The sequence below is a fragment of the Neophocaena asiaeorientalis genome, unplaced genomic scaffold, assembly GCF_003031525.2.
Source record: "Neophocaena asiaeorientalis asiaeorientalis breed wild unplaced genomic scaffold, Neophocaena_asiaeorientalis_V1.1 scaffold138, whole genome shotgun sequence".
NCBI classification, from domain to species: domain Eukaryota; kingdom Metazoa; phylum Chordata; class Mammalia; order Artiodactyla; family Phocoenidae; genus Neophocaena; species Neophocaena asiaeorientalis.
Window position 1 is genome coordinate 4,301,880 of NW_020172632.1, and position 27,350 is coordinate 4,329,229.

At 37.7% G+C, this 27,350-nt stretch overlaps 1 protein-coding gene across 8 annotated transcripts in view; it reads left to right on the forward strand.

Annotated features, from left to right (window-relative positions):
- Positions 1-27,350, forward strand: part of OSBPL9 (oxysterol binding protein like 9) — a 165,619-nt gene that overhangs the window by 85,522 nt on the left and 52,747 nt on the right. For 5 of the 8 annotated variants that reach the window (XM_024739330.1, XM_024739328.1, XM_024739329.1 and 2 more), the window contains one exon: positions 10,319-10,395. In XM_024739330.1, the coding sequence (XP_024595098.1) occupies positions 10,319-10,395 (77 nt within the window). Of the gene's footprint in view, positions 1-10,318; positions 10,396-19,562; positions 19,874-20,012; positions 20,087-27,350 lie in introns of those variants that run through there. The other 3 variants (XM_024739332.1, XM_024739333.1, XM_024739335.1) reach the window with 3 other exon arrangements.

The window sequence follows — 27,350 nt, forward strand, 5'->3', positions numbered from 1 at the left end:
ACTTCTTCCTTTGATGATGTGAGATGATAAAATGCCTAGTGATGAGATGAAGTGAGGTAAATGATGAAGGCATTATGAAGTAACATTAGGCTACCATTGACCTGAGGATGCATTGGAAGGAGGATCATCTGCTTAGGGCAGATCATGGAACCATGACAATATTGATTGTTGGGTGTAAGAAGCCCATTATGTCGATGGTTGGGGATCCTGGACAGGACAAAGCAGGACGGTGTGAGATTTCATCAAGCTACTCGGAATGATGCACAGTTTAAAACTTATGAATTGTTTATTTCCATTTAATATTTTAGGACCTGGTTAACCAGGGGGTGGGGGCGTGGGGGAGTAACCAAAACTGCAGAAAGTGAAACTGTGGATAAAGGGGACTACTGTAGTTCTATTTGTCTATTTTAAAATTTTATTGCCTGTGCTTTTGATATCATATTCAAGAAATCCCAGCAAATCCAATGTTCTAAAGATTTCCCCCTATGTTTTCTTCTAGGAGTTTAATAGTTTTAAGTCTTACATTTAAGTCTTTAAAACATTTTCAGGGAATTCCTTGGCAGTCCAGTGGTTAGGACTCCGTGCTTTCACTGCCGTGGGCCTGGGTTCAGTCCCTGGCCACGGAACTAAGATCCCACAAGATGCACAGAGTGTCAATAACTATGAATTTTCTGTCAGTTTTTGTATATGGTAAGGGTCCATCTTCATTCTTCTGAATGTGGATATCCACTTTTTCCAGCACCATTTGTTGAAGAGACTGTCTTTTCCCCATTGTGTAGTCTTGGCACCCTTGTCAAAAATCATTTGCCCATACATACAAGGGTTTATTTCTGGGCTCTCCTCTGTTCTGTGGGTCTATATATATATATCTTTATGCCAGCGAGCCTATAAGCCATGTGTTGGACTAGAATTGGAGGTATCAATATGAACTCATGATTTTAGACAGACAGATAGATAGATAGATAGATAGATAGATAGATAGATAGATAGGAAGTGCATGAAAAAGAATGGAGGCACGTCAAAAGGAGGAGAACTAGGACTTGTTCTGAGGCACGTGGGGCTTAAAGATGGGAAGGAGGGTAGAGTCGGTGTTAAGATTCGAGGAGGGGGGAAGTATGCCATGAACAGGAAAACAATTCATTTAGAGTGTTTAGGGGCCAATGAGAAGATGGTTTGGTTCGTATAAAAGAGGCATGAAATAAAAGATGTGGAAGACCTTTACTGTTAGGGAGGTTAGGTACATTCAGTAGGGTATGGGAGAATGTTAAGGTTTTTGATGGAAGCAGCCTTGCAATATAAGCTCAAATCTGAGTGAGGTGTGCAGGCTGCATTTGAGTTAGCAGAGTTAAGCACATGTACTACTTTTGTGGTGATGTTTTGTTTACAGGCATGAGACTGTATGAGAGCTTGAACAAGCATGTTGTCAGTAGGGATGGAAAGAAAGGGTAGAGAGGGACTATGTCAAGGAAGGATCTGGTGCTTGTTTGTGAGGAGGTGGCAGATTTAAAGGTGATTGCTATTGGTGCCCTGATGGCGGTGAGAATGGCGCCTCATGTCACGTCCCAGACATTTCTCAGTTCAGGCCTCACTCTCACAACCACTTCCTAACTGGACTGCCACCTCTGTTTTTGCCACCTTCAGTTTTCATTGTCCACAGCGCTGCCAGATTGATAATTTTAATATGCAAATTAGACCATGTCACTCTCATGCTTGAAATTCTTCAGGGGCTCCCCATTGTCATAAAGTCCATTCACACTCCTTGGGATGGGATCCTAAACTCTTAACCATTTCCTCTTCCCCTGTCAGCCTACTGTTCTAGACACATTGAAACCAGTTTCCCAGTTTTCACCCTTTTCATGCTTAAGTGCCTTTGTTAGTGTCTTTCCACTTTCAGGATGTCCTTATCTTTCTCTATTTGACAAACTAATTACTATTCTTTAAGATCTAAACTCCTTAAGGAGTTCTTCCCTGATTTTTCATTCATACCCTTTGGTGGTGACATAAGCTATGTATTTATACAGCTAAATACAAATCTGTCTTTTTTACCAGATTTTTGAGCTCCATGGAGTCAGGGATAAGTTATAATAAATGCTCAACAGTGATGATAATAATAATTACTGCTTTTGAGCACTTACTTTACACCATTTACCTGTCCAAGTGTTATATCTGGACTAACTCATTTAATCTCTGTAATAACCTTATGGGATAGATTCTATTACTGTCCTCATTTTACAGATGAGAACACTGAGACTTAAAAAGGTTAAGTAACTTGTTGAAAGTCGTATGGTTAATAGACAGCAAAGTTCAGAGTTGAACCTGGACGTTCTGGCTCTGGAGTCCATGTTCTTTGATTTCATATGTCACAGTTGTTTACCATGATATTCTCTAAATGGTGTCTTTTGATGAACCCAAATTGTTAAGTTTGATGTAGCTAAATTTATGTCATTGTCTTTATATCTTGTTTAAGTTTTGTACCCTGTTTAAGAAGCTTTCTTCTATCCCAAAGTTATGACGATATTCTCCTGTTTTACCTTCTGGAAAATGTATTGTTTTTCTTTCATATTTAAGAATTAAGGAATCACCTGGAATTGATTTTTATGTATAGTACAAGGTAGGGTCAAGTTTCATTTTCCCCCCCCTATTGTCCTAGCACCATTTATTGAAAGATTGTTCCGTATTGTTCTTTGGAACCACCCTAACCACAAACCAAGTGTCCACATATATGAGTGGGTCTGTTTCTGGGCTCTGTTCCGTTTCATTGGTTTGCTATTTATCCTAGCTCCATTACCACTTTTTCTTAATTGTTGTAGCTTTGTAGTAAGACTTTATATGTGATAGAGTAAATCCTCTAAGAATGCTTCTCTCTTTTCAAGAAAGCCTTTGCTGTTCTTTATCTTTTGTACCATTTTGTCTTTGTATTGTTTTTTGTTTTGGGGTTTTTTTTGTTTTTTTGGGGGGGCCGCACGGCATGGCCTGCAAGATCTTTAGTTCCCCAACCAGGGATTGAACCCATGGCCCCGGCAGTGGAAGTGTGGAGTCCTAACCACTGAACCACCAGGGAATTCCCTGTATTTGTATTTTAGAATCAGCTTGTCAAATTCCCCAAAATGCGTTTTGGACTTTTGATTTGCATTGCATTTAATCTATAGATCAATTCGAATATTGTTATAGTATTGAATCTTCCAACCCATGAAACAGTATTTCTGTTTATTTATGCCTTCTTTGATTTATTATAATAATGTCTTTAAAATACAGTTTTTAAAAATTTGAATAATCTCACACAAAAAAGTTGCAAATACAGTACAAAGAACTTTGACCCCCGCCCCAGAACTATTTGAAAGTAAGTTGTTAACTGGATGTCCCATCACCCCTGAACGTTTTATTATTATATATTTCCTGCAAACAAGGAAGTTTTCCTGTATACACACTATGCAACCATTAAAATCAGGAAATTAACATTGATGTATTAATACCATCTAATCCTTAGACTCTATTCAGGTTTTGCCAGTTGTCCCAATAATGTCCTTTATAGAAAGAGAATCTTGTTCAGAATCACATTTTGCATTTAGCTGTCATGTCTCTGTAGTCTCCTTCAGTCTGGAACAGTTCCTCAGTCTTTCCTTGACTTTTATGTCCTTGACACTTTTAAAGATTATAAGCTAATTATTTTGTAGAATGTCACTCAGTTTGTTTTTTCCTGACGTTTCTTCATGATTCAGAATATATATCTGGCCCGAATATCACAGAAGTGATTCTGTGTTTTTATTACAGAATTTCAATTTGTCCCATAACTGATGACATTTACTGTGATAACCTGATTGAGATGGTATCTGCCAGGCTTTTGTTGTTAAATTTTGTCTTTTTCCCTTCTTAATATTTTGTGGGGAGGTATTTTGAAGCTATGCTGAACCCCATTCCTCAACAAACTTTCAATTTATGTGTATCAGTAGTAACTCATGGTTTCCTGTTTTACTTAACAGATTATAATTCTTTACTATCATTATTTATTTTAATGCTCAAATTGTCCTTGATTTGGCCAGTAGGATTTTCTTTAAGCTGACTTCTGTGTTCTCTTGACATGTTCCTATCATTCTCTGAGTATTTTCTTCCTTACTTTCTAGCACAAAAAAATGTTCCAGACTAATTTTCTGTCTTCCCTGTCCTAGTCCCGGAATCAACCATTTTTCCAAGGAGCCTTAGTTCCTCTTAATGGAGAATAGTATTTAGAATCAATACCTGCTGCTAGGTGTACTTATTGCTGTTGGCTGTCATGGTGCCCAGGCCCTCTCAGAGCTAGGAAATGTATGAATGTAATATACATGTGTACGTAAATGTGTATTCATGTCCATATTTCCATATGTATTTATTTACATAAATATTGAAAACCATGAGTTCATACTGATACCTCTATTTCCAATCTAACATCACAGAAATCATTCTGGTTTTCTCCCTTACCACTTTTCTAACTATTAATATTTTCCAACAGTGAGAAACCCTTTATATATATTTACTCATTTGATCAATCCTTCTGTATGTAATTAGTTTCCCATCATCACCCACTTCCTTGTGTGCATGTCACCCTCATTACACTCAGCCTGGTAAACCTTGTGCCAGGCTGACCCCACCCCCGACAATGTGGACTCCTTCCTCACCTTTCTTGGGCTCTGACTCTCCATGCTGCCCTTTTCCACTGTGTAGTTTCCCTCTTCATCCTGCTGGCTTTGATACCCCATGCCAGGTTGTCCCTTGGCTTGATGTATGCCCTCCATGTGTTGCTCAGGCTCTGATGTCCTGAGTTGACCCATTTGGTACAATACTTTTAACTAAAACAAAGAGCTCATTTGATTTTTCCCTTCTAATGCCCCCTTTCTGTTCCAGAGTTCAATCTAAGATCCCATATTGCATTTAGTTATGAGAGTTCCTTGTTCTTTTCTTGTCTTTCGTGACTTTGACATTTTTGATGAGTATTAGTTATTTTGTAGATTGTCTCTCAGTTTAGGTTTATCTGATGTTTTCTCATGATTAGATTGAGATTATGTGTTTTTTGGCAAGAATACTACAGAAGTGATGCCGTTTCCTTCTCAGTGGGTCATATTGTGGGGGGGATAGTATGCATCAAGACATTTGTTACTGGTGATGTTAACCTTGATCACTGGATTAAGATGGTGTCTGCCAGACATCTCCATCATGAAAGTACTGTTCTTCCCTTCATAGTTGATAAATATATTGGGGGAGATAACTTTGAGACTCTGCTAATATCCTGTTTCTCCTCAAACTTTTGCCCACTGTTTTTAGCTATCAGTATGCCATTGGTGGATCTTGCCTGCAGTAATTATTGCTGTCGCGTTTGTCTAAAGGTGATTTAAAGATTTCTTTCATCCCTATAATACTTATGAATTGTAACTCTTCTGAAGAAAGAGCTGTGCCTTCTTCCCTATTTATTTACTTATTCAAGTCATTTATTTATATCAATATTGCACTCTTAGATATTTATTTTATTCTATGAATTATAATTCAGTACTATCAGTTATTCTGTTGCTCACATTCTTTAGGCTTTGGTTATTGGAACTCCTTCAAGTTGGCTCCTGTTTTGACGTGCCCCCATTCTTTTTCAGTCACTTCCTATGTATGTATGTATCTGTCTAACTATCTAAAACCCTGAGTTCATATTGATACCTCCAATTCTAGTCCAACACCACATGGCTCATTCTAGCCTTCTTCTTTTCCTTATTTGTAATTTTTTTCCCTCGGACAGTGAGAAACCTGGTTCTCATAATCTACAATATATTCACTTGTTTGTAGTTACAGAATTGCTAAACTATACTCCTATGAAAACCAGATTTACAGTATTTGTGCAGTTTTTTACAGTGTTTGTGTATGGTTATGTTTTGGTTTAGCCTTGCATTATCTAGTTAGAATACTGTTTTCAAAGTTAGTTGGGTTTAATTTTTTCTTCCTCATACCCTTCTTTGTGATTGTCTTATTCATTTGTAATACAGTTAGATTAATTTGTTACTATTTATATTCTGTTCTGGGTTCCCCCTCTCCATCCTGGTTTGATTTAAAATTATTTATTTAGGGGGAGAGTGTGTGAAATGTTACTATGGTTCTAAAGAGTCTGAGTATATAAAAAACAATAAATTCAGAGAAGTGTTGCTACCTCTGTATCCCTACTAACTCATTCCTGTTTTCCCTGATTTCCATCCTTTCCCACTGTGCTTTGTAGGTAACCAGTCTCTTTAGTTTATAGTTCATCCTTCTTCTATTTATTTTGCACAAACAAGCAGATGCATGTATATTTTCTTATATCCTCTTCTTTCTTCTTTCTTCTTTTTTTCATTTAATAATGTATCTGAAAAATCACTCAAAAGTGATCTTCCTTGTTCTCTTTTTTACACCTGCATTATACTCCATGGTTTATTCAACCACATTCCTCTGTCTGAGTATTGAGGCTCTTTCCAATATTTTGTAATTATAAGCAATGCTACAGTGAATAACCTTGTTCATATGTATTTTTATATTGTTGGATGTTGCTTGATTTTTTGCATACTCAACCAACCTTGTATTTCTGGAATACACTCAACTTCGACTTGACGTATTACAGTTTTATAAAGGACTTTTGCATGTATTTTATTGCATTAGAATTGCCTTAAATTCTTTTCTCTCATAATAGTCTTGTCAGGTTAATATCCAAGTTATGTTGACCTTACAAGAGCTGGGGAGTATTCTTCTTTTTCGATTCTCTGGAATATTTTGTGTTAGATTGGCATTATTTCTTCCTTAAATGTTTGACAGAGTGCTCTGGTGAAACTTTCTGGGTCTGGAGTTTTCTTAGTGGGATGATTTTTCAATTATTTTTATATAGAGTATTTTTGATCTACCAAGGGCACTTTCCTGTGGTCTTATCTAATAGTTACAGAACTATCCAAATTTTAAAATTTCTTCTTGTGGAAGTTTTGGTAGGCTGTAAAGAAAATTTTCCATTTAATTAAATTTTTCATTTCTATCATCATGGAGTTATTCATAACATTCTCTTATAAACTTCTGAAAGTGTGCATCTATTGTGATGTCCTCTTTCTCATTCATGATGTTAATGACCTGAGTCAGCTCCTCCTATCAGTCTTGCTAGAAGTTCATCAATTTCATTATTTATTTCAGGTAACCAACTTTAGGCTTTATTGATCTATCTATCTTATTGTTTGCTCTCTACTTGCTTGATTTATGTTCCTTATCATTTCCTTTCTACTTATTTTGAATTTAATTTCCTGTTATTTCAACCTTTTTGCTTTTCTAAATGTATGCATTTAAGGCTATAAATTTCGCTTTATGCACTGCTTTAAACTGCATCCAACAGTTTTCAATATGTCATATTTTCATTTATGCAGTTTCAAATATTTTCTGATTTCTAGTGAGATATTTTTCTTTGACCAATAGATTATTTAGTGGTTTTTAAAAACTTTTTTCCAAATACATGAGTATTTTCTAATTTATATTCTTATAGCTGATTTCTGGCTTACATTTTCACTGTTAATATACTGTGTGTGATTTAACTCCTTTGAAATTTGTTAAGACTTCTTTAGGGTCCATTATGTGGTCAATTTTTTGAAATAGTCTGTGTGTGCTAGAAAAGAATGTCTCTTTTACACTTTGTGTGCACAGAGTTCTATATGTGCCCATTGGATCAAGTTTATTCATCAGGAATTGTTCAGATCTTCTAGGTTCTTACTAATTTTTCTGTCTGCTTGATCTATTGGTTAATGAGAGAGATGTGTTAAAAACATGTATGTATATATTTCATGTTATTTTAGTTACATATAAATTTATATCTTCCTGATTAATTGAACACTTGTATTTACAAAGTGAGCCTCTTGAAGACTTTTTGTGATAATGTCTATTTTATGTGATTTAAATAACATCACCTTTTGGGAGTTAGTGTTTCTATGGTATATCTTTTTCTATACTCTTATTTTCAATACTTCTGTACCCTTATATTTAATAAGTATCTCTTGTAAGCATCATATAAAATCTTGTTTAAAAACCTTTCTTTTTTAGTTGGAGCATTTAGTTCATTTACATTTAATTTAATTATTGATGTTTTTAGGCTTAAAAATTTACCATTTTACCATCTTTCCTTTTTGTCTTACATATTCTGTTTCTTTTTTCTCCTTTTTGTCAATTTTTGAATTATTTTTTATTATTGGATTGTAAAATTCTTTTATTTTGGAAGTTAAACACTTAAAAAAAAAAACCCTTTCAGTGATTACTCTAAAAATTATGACAAAATCCTTCAATTGTCAAAATCAAATGTTAATTGGTAATTTTATCTTCTTTCCAAACAATGTAAGAACCTTAGAATTCTTTAACTCCATTTCCCCTTTCCCAGTCTATTTGCAGTTGTTTTGCATTTTAACTTAGTATGCATTTATTTAAAACCTCACAAGATATTATCATTTTATGTAGTCAATATTCACTTAGTTTTACCCATGTACTTATCATTTTTGTTACTCTACATTTTTTCCTGCTTCTACCACTTTTAGACATTATTCTCTATGCATGGAGAATACCTCTACAAATTTTCTTTAATAAATATATGATGGTGACAAATTCTCTGATTTTTGTTTGTCTGAAAATGACATTATTTCATCTTAATTCCTGAAAGATATTTTTCATTAAATTCTGGATTGGAAGTTATTTTCTTTTAGCCATTAAGTATAGTACTGTCTTGTCTTCTGGTCCCCACTGTTTCTTTTGAGACCTAGGACAATTTAATTGTCGCTTTTTTGAAAGTAATCTGTCCTCCTTTCTCTCTCTGTTCCCCACCCCCCACCCCCACCACAACTATTTTTAAGATATTTCCTCTATCTTTGGTTTGCAGTAAGTTTTGCTGGGATGCGCCTAGCTGTAGGGTTTTGTTTGTTTGTTTTTGATTTATTCTGCTTAGATTCTTAGGACTTCTGAAATCTGTGGCTTAATGTCTTTCATCTGCTTTGAAAAATTCTTAGCCAGATAGTGTTTCTATTCCATTCTCTCTTTTGTTTCTTTTTGGTATTCCAATCACATGCACATTACACCCTCTTACTCTCTACCTTGCTCTCCCTTTCTTCTATATTTTCTATCTCTTTGACTCATTGTCTTTTGTTCTGAAGAGTTTCTTCTGATCTCTATTCCAGTTCTCTCACGGTTTCTTAGTTGATTTAATCTGTTGTAAGACTCATCCATTGAGTTCTTAATTTTGCTTATTATGCTTTTCAATTTTACAATTTATATTCAATTATTTAAAAAACTTATATCATTTATAAAATGGTTTCTAAGTCTCTGTCAAAGTTTCCAGTCTTTTGTTGAATGTATTAAGCTAAGTTACTTTTAAAGTGCAGGATTGTTTGTTCAGATATCTGGAGCTCTTGTTCATCTGTTTCTATTGTCATGTGATTCTCATTTATGTGTGCTTGTCTCCTTGTATATCTTTGGTTATCTTTGCTTATGTGCTAGACATTGTATTTAAAATTGTTTCTAGAAATAATTTGGCAGCTGAGATTATGTTATCTTTCTACAGAAAAGACTTTCATTTGCTTTTGCTAGCCAGGTGCTTAGAGTCACTAAAAACCTGGGGGAGTTTTAATCCATTTCAGGCATCAAGATTTTTCTGGCCACCCACATGACTGAGCAATTATTTTAATTGTTTTATTCTTAATTCCAAGGTGCAACCCTTTGAGGTCCCAATCAAAACTTGAGCTATTTGCCAAAGCCACCACTCTTGGTGGGCCCTGGTCTCCAATTTTTGGCCTGATAAGACTTTTTTTTTTAATAGAGTTTATTTTTTAGAGTAGTTTTAAGTTCACAGAAGAATTGAGCAGAAGGCACATGGAGTTCCCATATGCCCCCTGCCCACACATACTGACAAGGCTTTTAAGAAATTGCTCAATCTACAACTTCTCTCCTGGAATGTACAATGCCTCCAGGAGGAAAGTGGCCCTATATACCAGGCCTATCTTCTAGATGTTTGTCTTTTCCTAGATTTTGGCCTGTTAATTCTTTACTACCTTGTTGTTTTCTGATGCCTTCAAAACAGTTATTTTTAATAATTATTTTAGCTTTTCTGATTATTCTCAGTGGGAATGTAGCCTGCTATTATTGAACACATTTATTCCCTTTGATATAAATGGCTGTACTTTTGGAAAGGATAGAAAGATAAATCTATTAAGGAAATGACACAACCAGAAACCTTTTCTATTAGCATCATGGTTTAAAATTTTTGCTTCCAAATATGGAGATATATTGTAGAAATTAAGGTTTTAATTTTTATAAACTTTTATTCCAGCTCGTGATGCTGATGAGCGAGAGAAGTGGATCCATGCCTTAGAAGAAACTATTCTTCGACATACTCTTCAGCTTCAAGTAAGAGTCTTTACATGGCTTCTGGATAGTTCATTAGGGTTTTTTTGTTTGTTTTCTTTTTTTTTTTTTAAATAACTGTTAGGATGTAAGGAAAACTTTTAATTTCTGAGTTGTTTATTTTTGCCTTTACAGTGTTATAATATATAGTAAAGTTATAGTCATTTTCTTCTGCTTAAAATACTGATTTTTGTCTAGAAACAAGACAGTGCAAGGCAATGTTGAAAGTGAAATGCTATGTTAAAATTAAAATGTGCCAAGTTCATTTTTAAAATTTAGTATCTATAGTTAGTTATTGGTATAGCCAAATTATATAATAATGCACAATAATAGATAAGTGCTGAGAAGTTAACCTACTTTTCTTGTTACAGGATTTGGCAGTTACCATGTGTGTTGGGTAGTACTCTTAGGGATGAAAGTGAAAGAAAAAACCCAAACTGGTTTAAAAGAAAAAAGCACATCTAGCTTGGGTGTGGTTTGAAGTAGGCATTTAAACAATGTCATGAGGACCAAGATCCCTCATCTCTATTTCTAGGTCTTAGTTCTTCTGGGTTGGCTTCATTTTTAGATAAGTTCTCCCTTTGTGGTAGTAAGATGGTTGCAGCAATTTCAGCCTCCCATTGGTGGAACTCCAAATCTATAGGAGGCTATTGCTCTTTCTGGATTAAGAGGATTAGTGCTGATACCTCAGCTTCAATCACTTTCCCAGTCCTGACCAATCACAATTTCATAGCCATATGTTCTTCCTCTGGAAATGGAATGTTATCTGCTTCATCAGAAATACATAGCTTATAGAGTAGAAGGTGATCCCCCCAACCCCCTTGCCCCCAAGCAAAGTCAGACTAGGGAAAAAAAGATCCTAGGTAACAAAAACAACAAATGTCTACTCTACCATACCAAAGATAGTTTTCTATGTTTATTCTCCACTGAAAGAGCTTGTATTGTAGCATATAGAGAGGATTTTATTTTATTTTGATTTACAGGATTGAATCCTAGAAAGCTGATGTTTTATAGTCCTTTATCTCTACTTAACTTGCCCAGGAATTGGCTTGATTAGACAAGTTAGTATAGGACATCCCAGGTCCTATAGTGAACTCCCCATCACTTTGAAAGTTATTGAAACAGAGGCTTAAAAAACATTACATGAGGAAGTTGTTATTAAGAGACTGTAAGAAATGAATATGGAGTTGAACTAGGAGATCTGTAAGTTACTCTGTGAGCTATGCTTTTTAAAAGCAACTTCGTAATTTCTATGAAGAAACTCTATGAATTCTTTTTAATGAATTTCTTCATAAGTTTCTTTTTTTTTTTTTTTTTTTTTTAGGCTCACGGGCCCAGCTGCTCCACGGCATGTGGGATCTTCCCCGACCGGGGCACGAACCCATGTCCCCTCAACCACTGCGCCAGCAGGGAAGCCCCATAAGTTTCTTTTTAATTTAAGCAGTTTTGTAAATGACTAGCATCATTTTAGCAAATTTGTGATCCAGTAAGAAGATAAGTATATTAAAATTCAGATTAGACTGAATGTGGCAGATGAGATTCCCTCCATGGTTAGACTGATATTCAAGTCTCTATGTGATCTGTTCTCAGACTGCCTTTCTAGACATTTCCACCACTGTACCCCTACACAAACCTACTAGAGTGCTGCCCTTTACTTGCTTTCCTCTGAACACATCTTTTCATTTCTGGTCTCTACATTCTTGTACATGATGCTCTGTCTCTCTGTAATGCCATCTGCCTCCACTCTGCCTTTGCATTCTGCCTCTTTTCTTCAAAGCCCAGTTCAGAACTGACCTCTTCTGTGGAGCTTCCCCTGACCTACCCCTCCTCCCCCACCCCCCAAACTCAGTGATCTCTTTCCTTTGAATGTCATACTCATTGCACAGTTCACTGAATCCTTACCATATTCTTTTTGTTATCCTTTAAAGTATATATAATTCCCACCTTGTCGGTTAGGATGCAGACTCCTTAAGGTCAGGTACTTAATTTGATCCAATTTTGGAATATATGAGCTTTTGCTTTGAAGAGAATTTACATATCTTTGGGAATAACAAGAAGAAAAAGATAATTTTGGGAAGTCTTAGACTCTGATAGCTTTGATATTTTAAAATACATGTAATAAAAAGTTATTTATATATATATATTTTCTAAAGTTAATACATGCAGAAGATGGGACATTTAGAAGTATGTAATTAAATGTTAATTTGATTGGCAAAAAGAAGTAAAGATTTTCTTCCCAGAGATGGTGAAGTATGGTGAAGGACTTGACTCTGGAACCAAAATGTCTTGGTTTGTATCCCAGTGCCACCAGTTATTCTTGACATTACTCTGAGTTCCAATGTCCTCATCTATAAAATGAAGATAATAAAAGTACTTAATTTACAGGGTTGTTTCGATGATTAAATGAGTTAAATGTAAATTTGCTGAAATAATGCCTAGCTATAGTAATAACTTGGCAAATTTTAAGCCATTACTAATGCAACTACTACTCTTACCATTCCCACCCCCTGTACATTCTCAATGGTACTCTCAATGGCATTCTAAATGGTGCTCAATAAATGTTAGTTAAATAAAGAAATAATTGAAGGAATTAATGAACAAACACATTATGTATAGATTGCTTTTATATTGCTCTTTATTGAGAACTTTGAGATGTATTGTTTTCCCTGGCCTCATTAGATTTTATTTTTGTATCATGTAGGAAAATAGATGTGTTTTGTTTTTCTCCCTTGAAGCCCTTTGTTTCCCAAAGGAAATGATTGCAATGTAGATGGTGTCACTTCTTCCACAGGTAAAATGGTATGAAGTAGCCAGTTACTTGGGGTTCCTACAACAAAGGAGAATTCCGCTAAGGAATGTTGCCAATGTTGTTGCTGTTACTGAGGGCAGACGAATTTCTGGCTCCTAAATTGGAATTTAGGATTCAAGGATTCATTTTTTTAAATAAATTTTGTTGTAATAGTGGTGGCCTATCTTGAACTCTTGGGAAACAACTAAAAACAAATGATCCAATTTTATAGATGCTGAAGGTTATTCCTTTAACTGCCAAAAATTTATTTTAACTGTGTTTTTATGGAAATCTTTTAGAACTTATATTTTCCTGCCTTCTCTTTATAAAAATAAAGTTTAAAGCTTAAAAAAAATAGTGCATGCTCAATTCAGAACATATAGAGAATACAGAAAAGTTATTTATTTGGTAAATATTTATCACTTACGTGTTCCATGCACTATACTAGTTGTAGAGGATATAATTGTGAATAAATGACATATTGTCCTTGTCTTTATGGAGCTCAGCCTAGTATAAAGGAGAAAATAAAAATCATGGGAATTGAATTTTTAAAAAACTACAGTAATGTCATAAGTAAGTCATGTTCCAAAAAAATTTAGCTATGTAGAAGTATATAAAATAAAAGCAATAGTTTTTCCTACACCCTTCTTTAGAGAAAAACATAGAATTCCAGTCTGTTAACATCCTAATCCTAATGTAAAGTTAGTGTGCCTAAAAGCTGGAGCATTTAAAATGACGAGTAATCACACAATACAAAGCCGTTTTATCCATCTTGTGGCAATGAGCTCTGTACTTCTAACCAGTATTGGCAACTCACGTGGTTTTAATGAAACCTGTAGATTGTTTCAGAAGAAAGTTAAGTGACCAATGCAGAATTTAACTGTAAAAATTAGGGCAATAGCACCTTTCTCATATAATTTAAAAATTGGATGGTACTAAAAGGCTTATTATAATAGAAAAACATTAGCCTTCTGCCCCTCTGCTTTCTCTGTTCTCCTTGTTAGACTACCCATTTTCAACCTTTTTAGCTGTGTATACTGCTATATTTGTAGTGTAGTACCTGGCATTTCATTCATTCATTAGACATTTATTAAGCAGTTAATACATGCCAGTCTCTGTGAGGAGATGCTAAAGATATAGTGATGAATAAGCAGTACACTATCATAATCATTGTGGGGTTGTGTAGAGGGTATTTACTCCTAACCTTGAACCCAATATTTTTTTGTTTGTTTGTTTCATAATGCATTATGAATTGCAAATAATTTATATAGAAACTTCTGGAACATGGTGGTCCTGATCACAAGTTACGGACTGCTTCTGCTGTATGCCAAATGGTATATTTATTCCATCTGGCTAAATTTTCTATGTGAAAATTTATTGGCTGACTTTAATTTTGAGACTTCTGGGTACTGGTCAGACAAAATAGTGGAGCTACATATCCTGCTTCCAAGAGTTGTCTTTTAATGTTGTCTGCTCTAATCATTGGGCCTAAGTTGCTAGGCAAATTCCTAGGGACACTATGCGTTTTTTCCCCCTATTTTTCCTGCTTCTTTTCGTCTATTGTAATCAAAAGTATTTGTCATCTATCTCTAAAATGACATAAGAGTAGAATGTGATTTATAGGTAAACATTACTGGACTCTCTAGCAGAAATAATATTTTTGAAAGTAGTACATAAATTCTGTATAGTTAAAATGCTCTTTTCATCTTAATAGCTATAGGTAAAGTTGGCCTATTTTTTAGTCAATAGACTTCCTGTCATTTTTAAAGATCCCCCCTCACCCTGAACCTTAATGTTTTGATTTTTCTCAGATTGTGTTTTATACATTTTTTTGTGAGATGCAGCAAGAGGGAAATTTGGAGGTGTGCGGGTTTTTTTTAAGTTTTTCTTGTTTTGTATTTGTTTTTCAATCTTTTTCTCCAGGTTTATTGAGGATAATTTGACATAGATCACTGTATAAGTTTAAAGTATACAACATGATGATTTTTTTAAAATAAATTTATTTATTTTATTTTATTTTTGGCTGTGTTGTGTCTTTGTTGCTGCACACGGTGAGTGGAGACTACTCTTCATGGCGGTGCGCAGGCTTCTCATTGAGGTGGCTTCTCTCATTGCAGAGCATGGGCTCTAGGTGTGCGGGCTTCAGTAGTTGTGGCACGTGGGCTCTGTATTTATGGCTTGCGGGGTTTAGAGCACAAGCTCAGTAGTTGTAGAGCACGGGCTTAGTTGCTCCACAGCATGTGGGATCTTCCCAGACCAGGGCTCGAACCCGCATCCCCTGCATTGGCAGGTGGATTCCTAACCACTGTGCCACCAGGGAAGTCCCCAATGATATTTTTTATGCCTCTTAATCACTATATTCCATTCTTTTCTTGAACAACAAAAAAAATTAAGTAATTTAATTTAATCGCTTAGTAGCTTTAGTTATGTAGTTTGAAAAGTATTGAAGACCCCTTTGATACATGGGTTGGAAATCAGTTGTCATATATGACTTTAAGGCATTGGTCACTTAATTTTCTTCTAAACAACTTGTAGCTTTCTTTAAAAACACTTGAGTGTTTTTTAAACATAAATTTGAGGTTTTTTTCAACACAAATTTGGTTAGAAGTCCTATAGTTTCTTGGGATAAAATGGGTATGTTGCCTTGTATTGTTTAATTACTTTTCATTTTAAATGCTACGTCTTTTGTGCACACTCACTTTACCCTAGGATTAGGAAAATGGGAATTATGTGTCTATAACACAGTTATCTCTAATATGAAACCGTGAAAAGGTGGACTCTGGACTGTAGCTATATTATTAAGAGACTGTCATAAGTCACATTCTCTATTGCCATTATACCAGCTTTAACACTTAAATCTATCAAAAGAAACCCTAATTATAATTGGTTCCACTAAATTTTTACTAGGACTTAACTATTTACACTACACTGTCAAAAATGATAGTGCCTTAGATTTTGAATCTACTGACCCGTGATGATGATGATGATGATGATGATGATGGAAGACTTGGAGGACACTTTAAAAAAAATCTGATATTTTGGTATGTACTGTGTCTTTTTTTAAATAAATTTATTTATTTTTTGGCTGCATTGGGTCTTCGTTGCTGTGTGCGGGCTTTCTCTAGCTGCGGTGAGCGGGGGCTACTCTTTGTTGCGGTGTGTGGGCTTTTCATTGTGGTGCTTTACTTTGTTGTGGAGCACAGGCTCTAGGCATGTGGGCTGCAGTAGTTGTGGCACATGGGCTCAGTAATTGTGGCTCGTGGGCTCTAGAGCTCAGGTTCAGTAGTTGTGGCGCATGGGGTGCAGTTGCTCCACAGCATGTGGGATCTTCCCGGACCAGGGGTCGAACCTGTGTTCGAACCGTGTCGCCTGCATTGGCAGGCGGATTCTTAACCACTGTGCCACCAGGGAAGTCCTGGTGTGTACTGTTAAGTACAAAGTCCTTGATGACCCTATGGGTCTTTCTGTCTTGTTATGGAGTGAGAAAGAACACATGAAAATCATATGAAAGAACTGGTAATCAGGAATTACATAAATTAGTATATGTCTCTTACAGGGTCAATTAGTACAATATATAGACAGAATTAGAGGTGTAGGCTTTTTTGCCCCTTGGCCTGGAGAACTGTTTTATCAGCCAATATTGAATTAAGCCCTCTGAGCTGCTCTGGCACAAAATTAACTGCTAGAAAAGCAGATATTAAAGGAAAACTGTAAAGGGTATTAGTGGAGGTTCTTAGACATTGACCTTGTCCATCTGGCAAAATTAATGTATTTTTCTCCATCACTGCTTATAGTTTAATTGATGCTTATCATAGAATTGATGTTTATTTTCAGACTCTGTTACCGTAGGAAATCCATTATTGAGCACCTAATATGTGCCAGGCATTTGGCTAAATTGAGGCTTTGATGAACAAAATCAGATAGATCCTTGCCTCTTTACCTCTTACAGTCTAGTGGTGAACATAAAACATTAAAGAAGTATGCAGACAGAAAACCTTCAAGTTGCAGACTTTCAAAGATGCAAACATGCATTCCATCAACATCAGTCGTGAGTGAAATCGCAGTTTACCCTCTGTCTCCTATTGCTAGTGATCCTTCAGCTCTACCATCTCCCAGCTCCTCTCCCTCCTCCGGTCAGTAACTCTTCTTGCCTGTTCACTCGATGCCAGCCCCTGGATGCCAGCTGTTGTACTGTACTACTGTACTTTTCAAGTTACTGTACTGTAAGATTAAAAATGTTTTATTTTTTGTGTTTGTTTTTTATGTATTATTTGTGTGAAAAATATTATAAACCTATTACAGTACAGTGCTATATAGCAGATTGTGTTATTTGGGTACCTAGGCCAACTTTGTTGGACTTACGAACAAATTGGACTTGCAAACACGTTCTCGGAACGGAACTCGTTCATATGTAGGGGACGTACTGGAGCTGTAATAAGTTTTATAAAGGAGCGTTGCATGGGCTATGAGAGCATAAAATAGGAAGAATTCACATAGGCAGCGAGGAAATGATGATGAGTAGAAGTAAATTAAGTGAAGGGTGGGGATTGGGATTTCCCTGGTTGGTGTAGTGGTTAAGACTCTGAGCTCCCAATGCCTAGGGCCCGGGTTCGATCCCTGTTCAGGGAACTTGATCCCACATGCCGCAACGAAGAGTTCGCATGCCGCAACTAAGGAACCCGCCTGCCGCAACTAAGACCTGGCACAACCAAATAAATAAATATTAAAAAGAAAAAAGTGAAGGGTGGGGATTAGTTTCAAGGGGACAGTGTAAAAGACAAAGTAACCACAGGGGCCATGTGCCAAGGCCCTGAGGTTAGAAGGTCCAAGGCAAATTGAAGAAACATGAAAAAGGCCATTGTGTGGAGTGCAGAAAATGATGGAGTGGAAGGTGTTAAGATGGAGCGACGGGCAGGTAGGGCTAAACCTTGCACACCATTGCTGAATGCTGAATTGTATCCTAAACACAATGGAAGGCAGTTGAAGTTCTTTAATGGGGTGGGGTGGGGTGAGATGGGAGTCATGACTTTGGTTTTGGAAACCAACTACTGTGGCCATAGTGTTGAGGATGAATTGGAGAAGCTTTAAGAAGCAGGAATACTTTACTAAGGAGATTGTTGCAAGAGGCTGGGACCTATAATTGAGTGGTGGTGATGGAGAGAGGTAGAACTGAGATTGTATTCAGGAGGTAAAAATGGCAGAACGTGGTGATGGATTGAATGTGGAATGAGGAAAGTGTCAAGGACTGCCAGGTTTATGGTTCGCATATCGAGTGGATGGTAGTGGTTTTCATTTACTGATACAGGGAGGACTGGAAGAGGACCTGGCTTTTGAGGAAGGAGGTGCGGGAAGAAGAGAGTGCATTTGGTATTGGACGTTTTGAAAAAATTTGCATAAAACAAAACTTAAGGGCTCTTTAACACAGTGCAGCAAGCATCTATTGAGCCTTTTGTGCAGTGTACAATGTGCTAGTTGTAGGGGCTACCAGTAGAGCTACAAAAATTAATTAGATGCTTAGTTTAGTAGAATTACAGGTATATAAATACCCATAAGGAAAAAATAGTAAAAGCAGAAGGTAATTGTCCTCCAGGTCAGAAAGTCAGTCATTTATTTACGTCTGGGATTTCCTGCATTTTGGATGGTTCTCTGCTGAGGTCCTCGAAGTCCGAACTTTCCATCTAATTTGAAGTTATGCCATTTGGATTCCTGAAGCAACTTCACAAGCCACCTACATTCCTTATGGAGCTGTGTCACAACAGCAAGCCCAGTGTTTCCCTGGATTAATAAAATAAAACAGGCACCCCTGCTTTTGTTTATTGATATAGTATCTCCTCCTCCCCCGCCTTATGACACAAACAACTTTTCGGAAGTAAGCAAAAGCACTTATCCAGATGAAACTTGGCTGCACAGGTGCCAAAACATTGGATGTCGAGCTAGCAGCGGGTGGGTGTAGGTGTAGCACGTTTACGTCTGTGACCGGGTCCTTCCCCAGTCGCCACCCTATGGGAGTCTCCGGGGCCGAAGCCTCGAAGCCTAGCTGAGCTCCCTCGAGCCACGAGCTTCTTTTCCTGCGGGCTGCATTGGCGTGCCGGGGCGGCCGCGTGTCCCCAGGCACAGCTCCGGGAGTGGGAGCAGGCCCGGGCCCCGGGATGAGCCCTGGGCTCAGCGAGGAGGCGGCAGGGTAGCCCGGCTCTCCGGATGCTCGCCCGCCGCGGCCGGCCCCTCCCGCCTCTCCACCCCAAAATTGGCCTAACCGCCAATCGTCGGCCACTCACCTCCTTTTCCGCAGGTGACCCATGGCCAATCGCCAGGGGTCTCTTTGCCAAAAGGCTACAGGGCCAGCCAATCGGGGCGGCCCCTGGGCCTGGGGCAGGAGTAGGTGGGGGGAGAGAAGGGCTGTCCCGGGGGACCGGCTGAAGCTGACCGGACCGACTGCGCATCAGCCCGGTGATCCGGCGGAGGGAGGAGAAGAGGGGGTGCCCGGAAGCAGCCCTCGGCTCCCTCCCCTGGAGGCACACAGGGCGGGGGCCTTGGCGAATGGCTTTCTTGACGGCTGCTTGCGGAGTGAGTAGACCCGGAGGGTCTGGGAGAGGGGCCGGCTCCCACCCCTGAGTCCCCAGGGACCCTGCTGCCTGCCCGGGCCTTGGGCGCGAATGTCGTTCTCTCCCTGCCTCCTTCCCGCCGCGCCCTGGGGTGAGTAGGACGACGTGGCCGCCCGAGCCCTCTCTTCTCTGGGACTCTCCTCACTTCCTCCGCCGGGATGGTTGGAGGCAGAGGCTAGGGGCCTAATTCTGTACCACTGAGAGGTTCGCCACCAAACCAGCCTGGAGAGAATCGCTTCCCCTTTTTCGATTCATTTTCGTGGAATTCTGTTTTCCTTTCGAAAGCTGTCTCAAGATACTAAACGTAAGAGTTAAACTTTCTCTTAATGTGAAAGCCTAATTTTGACCAGTATGCCCATTAATAGAATTTCTAGTTGCGGGCCAGACATTTTCTGTTGTTTCAGTTTTGGCTCTGTGTTCTTGTCTGGCCCAGTATTTTTGTGTGTACTAATTATGGGTGCTATTATTTGTTAGTGTGAGTGTGGAGAGGGGGGAGGCAGGTGGTTTTATGCTTTTTGGGTAGCTTGTGCAAAAATCGTGAAAACTTTGGAATAGTTTAAGGGGGTTTCTCGTAAAAACTGCAGGGAAGGGTTTAAGTTCTCAGTAAGCTTGGTTATGGAAAGTTGAATATAAGCCATAGACCAGGAAGTATGTTTGAATCGTGCATTTTTCGCTGCATTCCTACTACACTTCACAAGTATTTTTGTTATGAAAGAGCGAGAGATGTATTGATCAAGAAAACTAATTTTTGCTAATCTGAAGTTAACATTTGGCTTTGCTTGTTGATTAAACCGTTTACTTTTATCTGTGTTCAGGAAATCAAAAAGAAATCAAGTAATTATTTCTCCTAGTTTTGAGTGGAGAAGGTGGGAGAGATCTTAAAATAGTAGTTGCAGTTTTAAGAGTTTTTGTAGAGAACTTTAAGTTGGAAATTCTCATCCACTGTGAGTCATCTCAGAACATTGCCTGTGTTGAACTGAGTTTGTGATAAAGCTCTTTAATGAATAGTGTTAACATCTCTCATTTACTTAAAATTTAAAAAGTTTTTTTTCACTTTTTGTGTACGCCAGCAACTTAAATTAAATACCTATTACCTTTCCTAGCCCAGGGAAAATAAAAACCACTAAAAATCAGACTTTTAGTCTGGAGAACTTAAATGAGAAATTAGAAAGATAGCAGAGGAGCTGGATCTGTTTTCACAGTGTCCTGAGTTTGGTTTTGACAGAGATGACATTTTACTTGAAGTGCCCTTCAGTAAATATTAGGCTGCAGTGACTGTTGGTCACATCCATTTTGATGTTTCCAAAGTCCTAGCTGGTTTTTTTTTTTTCCCTTTAGTGTGGAAAGATTGGATTCAGTAATAATCTAACCACTGAACCATCCCCAGTTGATAAGTTTGGTTCAGCCAGTAAAGAGCATTGTGATACAACCATATTCTGCTGATTGGAGAATCAGGCATTTGCATAGTTTGCAGTCTATTGCTTGAGAAAAAGGATATCAGGCTTTTATTCTAAAAAGGAAATTCTAAGATGTCCCTTAGGATATATTGAGTTCTATCAGTATCTAAACTTTATAGTGTTGAGTAAGAACTGATGTTTATGGGGATTCTATAGAAAAAGACAGTTTTTATGTGTACTACTGTAATGTACTTGGCCTAAAATTATATTTAGGAAGATTTTCCAGTAAAGGTTTAAACAAATATTATGTTTGAAAGAATAGTGCTTAGGCTGAAAATGTGTTTAAGCCACGTACCTCTCCCGAAGTATTTTAATTAATTGTAGTTCCACCACACACAAGCAATTAGTCATTTAAAGCCATTTTCCATCTCCCTTATTTTCCATGTCCGGTCACCAGGTCCTGTTAAATTTGCCTTAGTAATGTCTCTTGGATTTGGCTTCTTTTTTACACCTGATAATGCTTTAATTCAGGCCCTCATCATCTCACCTAGACTTTTGCAAAACCTAACTAGTCTCCTTGTCTCTAGACTCCTTCTACCTGTACTCTTTATCCAGGTGTCAGATCCCACTGAGTTACTGCTGTGCTTAAAATCTGTTTTGGCTCCCCCTTGCCAAAGCGCAGATGCTGGGAATGTTCTTTAAGGCCCTTCACAACCTGGTCCTAATTTATTGCTCTTGAGTGTGGACTCAGCTGCAGGCGGCCTACCCGAGGCATCTACTCTAGCACTGTGAGCTGTTAACCATTTGGAACATGGCATAGCCTCTCATAGCTCTTGGTCCAGTCACAGCCTTTCCCTCTTGATTAGAATTATAATTGCTTAGCATTCAATCAAGTGATAAATCTCCACTTCTTCCTTTGACATACAGTTTGCATGTTACTTTTTCTTTGATGTCTTTCTTCCTTCAGGCAGAGAAAGTTAGAATTACTATTGTCCTTCATGTGCTACTACAGCACTTTGTTCATACTTCTGTACTATAAATTTTTGTGCACATATCTGATTCTTGGATTAGACTCTAACCTCCTTTATTCCTAGGGCCTTTGCCCTTAGTCCAGTGCTTGGTACATTGTGGGTGCTTAGGGGATCCTCATTAAATGATCAGAATATGTGGCTTAATCATGTCCCAAGTGTACAACCTTTGGCTCAGTGTACTGGAGCTGGGTTTATCCCTGTGAGTTAGAAATGTTTGCTAAGTCACCAAGCTCCCTGGTTGCTGTCACACCTGAGAGACAGGACTGGAGAAAATGTTTAGAAATAATGTTACAAATGGTGAGCAGATTTCCAGGCAAACTCCTCCTCCCCCAACCTACATGACCTCTGATATAGTTGAAAGAATACTAGCAGCAGTACCAGCACAAATTGGTTCTGTAGTAGTTAGTGTCATAGGAAGAAGCATGTTGCTGACTAGAGAAGTCAGGGAGACTGCTTAGAAGGGGTGAAATCTGATCTCATTCCAGAAGATTAGGTAATGATTAATTATAATTGCTATTATCTGTATTGTTCTTAAAGATGTCCTTTGAAGGCATTGATAGTCCCTGGCACATAACAGATGTTCAATGAATATTTGTGTTACGAAAGAAAGGTAATGGTTGCTCTGTGTGTGTTGTGGGACAGGGGAGATACTTGTAGCCCTTTCCACACTGGAGTTCATTTATTTCTGGAAACACCTTTAAGAACTTTGCTTCTTTGCTATATTGACTTGAGCAGCTAATTTTGTTTTTTCTGAACTGTGCCACTTCAACCAAGTTATTCTGCTTACTCGGTTGTTTCTTTGCATTCTCTGCATTCCAGAGCATGTTTTTAAATCTGGTTGCATTAGTCTTCCTCATTCAGTTTCAAGGTTACACTAAATTTTTGCTTGTGTTTTAACATTTGTTGTCCTACGGTGGAGGACCTGGCTGCAGTTACAACCTGTAAGTTCTTATTGTCTTTATTTAAATGAAATTAATTTTTTTAGAAAGTAAGTGGACCCCAGGTTTTTCCAGTATGATGAGGTATTTACTCACCTGGTGAATATGGTCATTTACCTGGATATACTGGCTTCACAGAATCTTAGAACTGGAAGGGATCTTAAAGTTTTAATTTGGCTTCTACCTATTTTTATAATGGAGAAAACAGTTTCAGAGAAGACAAGTGACTTGGCCAAGGTCACACAGTTAGAGATTAGAATAGGACTACAGCCTATGATTCTTGCTCTTTTATTAGCTCTAGAGAGAACTGGAGTGCTACTCTGATGCTGCTATTCATTCACTGCTCACCTCACTCTCCAAGTCCCAGTAATTTTTCCAGTTCAGGCACTAATTTTGGTTTCCTTTCAGATTCAGTGCCCAGATCTGAAAAATAGCATCTTACATACTTCTCCAAGAGAATATCATTCCTTATTTGGATTCCTTGTGCTTTCCAGTCTCTCTTTGTGCTTATATACTGGTTCCTGAGTCTGGGAAGATGGCTTTTCTGGTTATTCTCCATTTTCTTGCAGATTCATTCTATGCCCCTCTCTACTCCCTGCTTCAGGAGGCTGACCTTTACAGCCTGTGTCATCTGGAGTTCTTTATCCTCTGGCTTTTCGTAGGGTTTAGCCAATGGGAGGATGGAAGATAGAAGGAAGAAAAGAGAGAAGCTTTGGGGTATTTATTCCTCTTGCTCTTTCTCTGCTTCCACGCATTTGTAGCAGTGGCTACAACTAGAGTGTCCTGTGAGCCTACTTGGATTTACATTGTTTCACTCCTTGTTCCTTCAGGCTTGGGAGTGGTGAAGGCTTCTTGCTGTTCCTAATTCTTGGGTACCTCAGCATCCCTTGTTAGTTTCCTTAACCCTGCCCTCATTTCTCTAGTCACTTGGTTAAAGAGTTCAAAAATCCCATCTGATTATGATGTTTCCCGCCCCTGCCCACTACTGTTAATAATTTCCCCCTCCCCATTACTGTCAGAATCCTACACTCTAAAATGCTACCTCTGTGAAGCTTTTTTCATCCCCTTAACTTTCTCCTTTGAATCTCTTAGTATCTTTCTCATAACACTTAATCTACCATGCTTGAATCAGTTATTTGTAGACAGATTTTTATCTCCTGCTACACGTTTGAAACTCTTAGGGTGCGATCTGTATCTGCTTCATCTTGGCATGTCCAAAGCATCCAGCACAATGTTGTCATAGTCGTAAAAAACACCCAGTGAATAAACCATTACTGTAACCCTGAATTCTAAGCCCAGAGTAGTATGTATAAAACTGTGCTCATGAGACTTGGTGGGAGAGAATGAGTTTCTAGAAGTTTGTTTCGGTTGTTCAGCTGGTCTTGCTTCTTGTACTGCCTGGGTGGTACAATGTCTTTCCTCCTGTTCAATTTCTCTTTTCTTAAAAACTTTCAATTAGCCTTAAAAATTTTCAGCATCCATACTTGTAATATAATAAATCATTAAGAATAATTAAATGTTATTTGTGATTTTTTTCCTGAGCACTCTGGTTTATAATCTGCAAGAACTTATTTGATTGTTTTTTTATGTTTAAATCCTAACAGTTAGGTACATTTCAGAATTTCTTCATTCATTTACAAAAATTTTATTGAGCATTTGCTAGAAACCAAACACTAGCCTGGAGGATACAGTAGAGAACAAAAAGAGTCCTGTCCTGTCGGGCATATATTCTAACCATATTTTAGAACATTTTGATAGATTTCTGACAACAATTAGGGTAATCAGGGTAATTTTGTACTGCACTTTTAACAGCCTTAGCAAAAACAACCTGTTTCCTTCTGTTTGATCTTCACTGACAGCTAAAATTAGATATACAAAAACTGCTTCAGCATATATGATTTTTAAGGGATAAATGCCAAACCAGTTACAGAATCTGTTCTTTCCAATTCAGGGTTGTTGTTTTTGTTCTATTTTGTTTGGTTGTTTTGTGTGAGAAATAAGCCATTTAGTACTGATTGTCTGTTGGCCTGACTAGCTTATCATTTAACCTCCCTTGGGTGTTTCATTTTCAGTTTGTTATATTTTCCTACGTAGAGAGATCCAGTTTTGTTAGAGGAATATATTAGGTTTTGTTTGTGATAACATTTCATAATCAAATTTTCAAGTATTATGAATGAGTATGAGAATTCTGCAGTTATTTCAAAACTTGAACTATTAAAACATTAAGCTTAAGAATTCATGTGTTTAATGTGATTTTTTCCCTCATTATATGTAGAGCAGATTTGCATAAAACTTTCTAAAACTTCCGTTTTTGGTGGACTCTTGAAAACAGTGAGAGTTTTTGCTTTTCAAAATGCTGTGAAGCTTTGACCCACCTCCTAGAGAAATGGAAATAAGAACAAAAATTAACAAATGGGACCTAATGAAACTTAAAAGCTTTTGCACAGCAAAGGAAACCATAAACAAGACGAGAAGACAACCCTCAGAATGGGAGAAAATATTTGCAAATGAAGCAACTAACAGAGGATTAATCTCCAAAATATACAGGCAGCTCATGCAGCTCAATATCAAAAAAATAAACAACCCAATCCAAAAATGGGCTGAAGACCTAAATAGACATTTCTCCAAAGAAGATATACAGATTGCCAACAAACACATGAAAGGATGCTCAACATCACTAATCATTAGAGAAATGTAAATCAAAACCACAACGAGGTGTCACCTCACCTCACACTGGTCAGAATGGCCATCATCAAACAATCTACAAACAATAAGTGCTGGAGAAGATGTGGAGAAAAGGGAACCCTCTTGCACTGTTGGTGGGAATGTAAATTGATCTAGCCACTATGGAGAACAGTATGGAGGTTCCTTTAAAAACTAAAAATAGAACTACCATATGACCCAGCAATCCCACTACTAGGCATATACCCTGAGAAAACCATAATTCAAGAAGAGTCATGTAGCATGATGTTCACTGCAGCACTATTTACAATAGCCAGGACATGGAAGCAACCTAAGTGTCCATCAACAGATGAATGGATAAAAAAGATGTGGCACATGTATATAATGGAATATTACTCAGCCATAAAAAGAAACAAAATTGAGTTATTTGTAGTGAGGTGGATGGACCTAGAGTCTGTCATACAGAGTGAAGTAAGTCAGAAAGAGAAAAACAAATACTGTATGCTAACACATATATATGGAATCTTAAAAAAAAAAAGTCCTGGTGAACCTAGTGGCAGGACAGGAATAAAGATGCAGACGTAGAGAATGGACTTGAGGACACGGGGAGGGGGAAGGGTAAGCTGGGACAAAGTGAGAGAGTAGCATTGACATACATATACTACCAAATGTAAAATAGATAGCTAGTGGGAAGAAGTCGCATAGCACAGGGAGATCAGCTCAGTGCTTTGTGACCACCTAGAGGGGTGGGATAGGGAGGGTGGGAGGGAGACACAAGAGGGAGGAGATATGGGGATATATGTATACGTATAGCTGATTCACTTTGTTATACAGCAGAAACTAACACACCATTGTAAAGCAATTATACTCCAGTAAAGATGTTTAAAAAAAAAAATGCTGTGAAGCTGAATGACAGGCAGTAATCTGAGGTTGGGAAGGGGAAGAATGTGTATTTTTTGCATCCCCTCTAGTAAGCAGCTCAGAGCTTCTTTAAGATCCTGGAATGACTTAACCCAAGACTTTTAATTTTAAAAAAGATACTGTCAGTAGCCTGACCCACCAGTATGTGAAAAAGAAAAGCTTTGGCTGATTGCCGAAACCACATGGTCAAGCAGCGCTTTGTTGGGGGGGTCATGTAGTAGGTGTTTTTGTTTTTTATGAGTGTGCCTTTTTGAATGTTGACTCATGACCATGGAATTGGCAGGAAGGATGTGGGAAGAAAATTAGGTATTCTGCTTTGTTTTACTGGCCATTTTTCTTCTCAGCATTTATTACAGTATAGCGGTGATTGCTAATTTTCAAGTGCATGGGTTTTTTTGTTTTTGCTAGTTTGTACTTTATCTGTAAATAATGTTATAAGCTTTTTATGCTGTATTTTATTTTGCTTGGAAAGGTGTATCTGAGCAGCTTCAGCATTGCCAAATTTGCTCTCTCAAGTCATTTTAGGGTTTGGTAGATAATTTTTTTTTTTTTTTTTTTTTTTTTTGGGAAGGGGGCCCCCCCCCTTTTGGGGCCCCTCC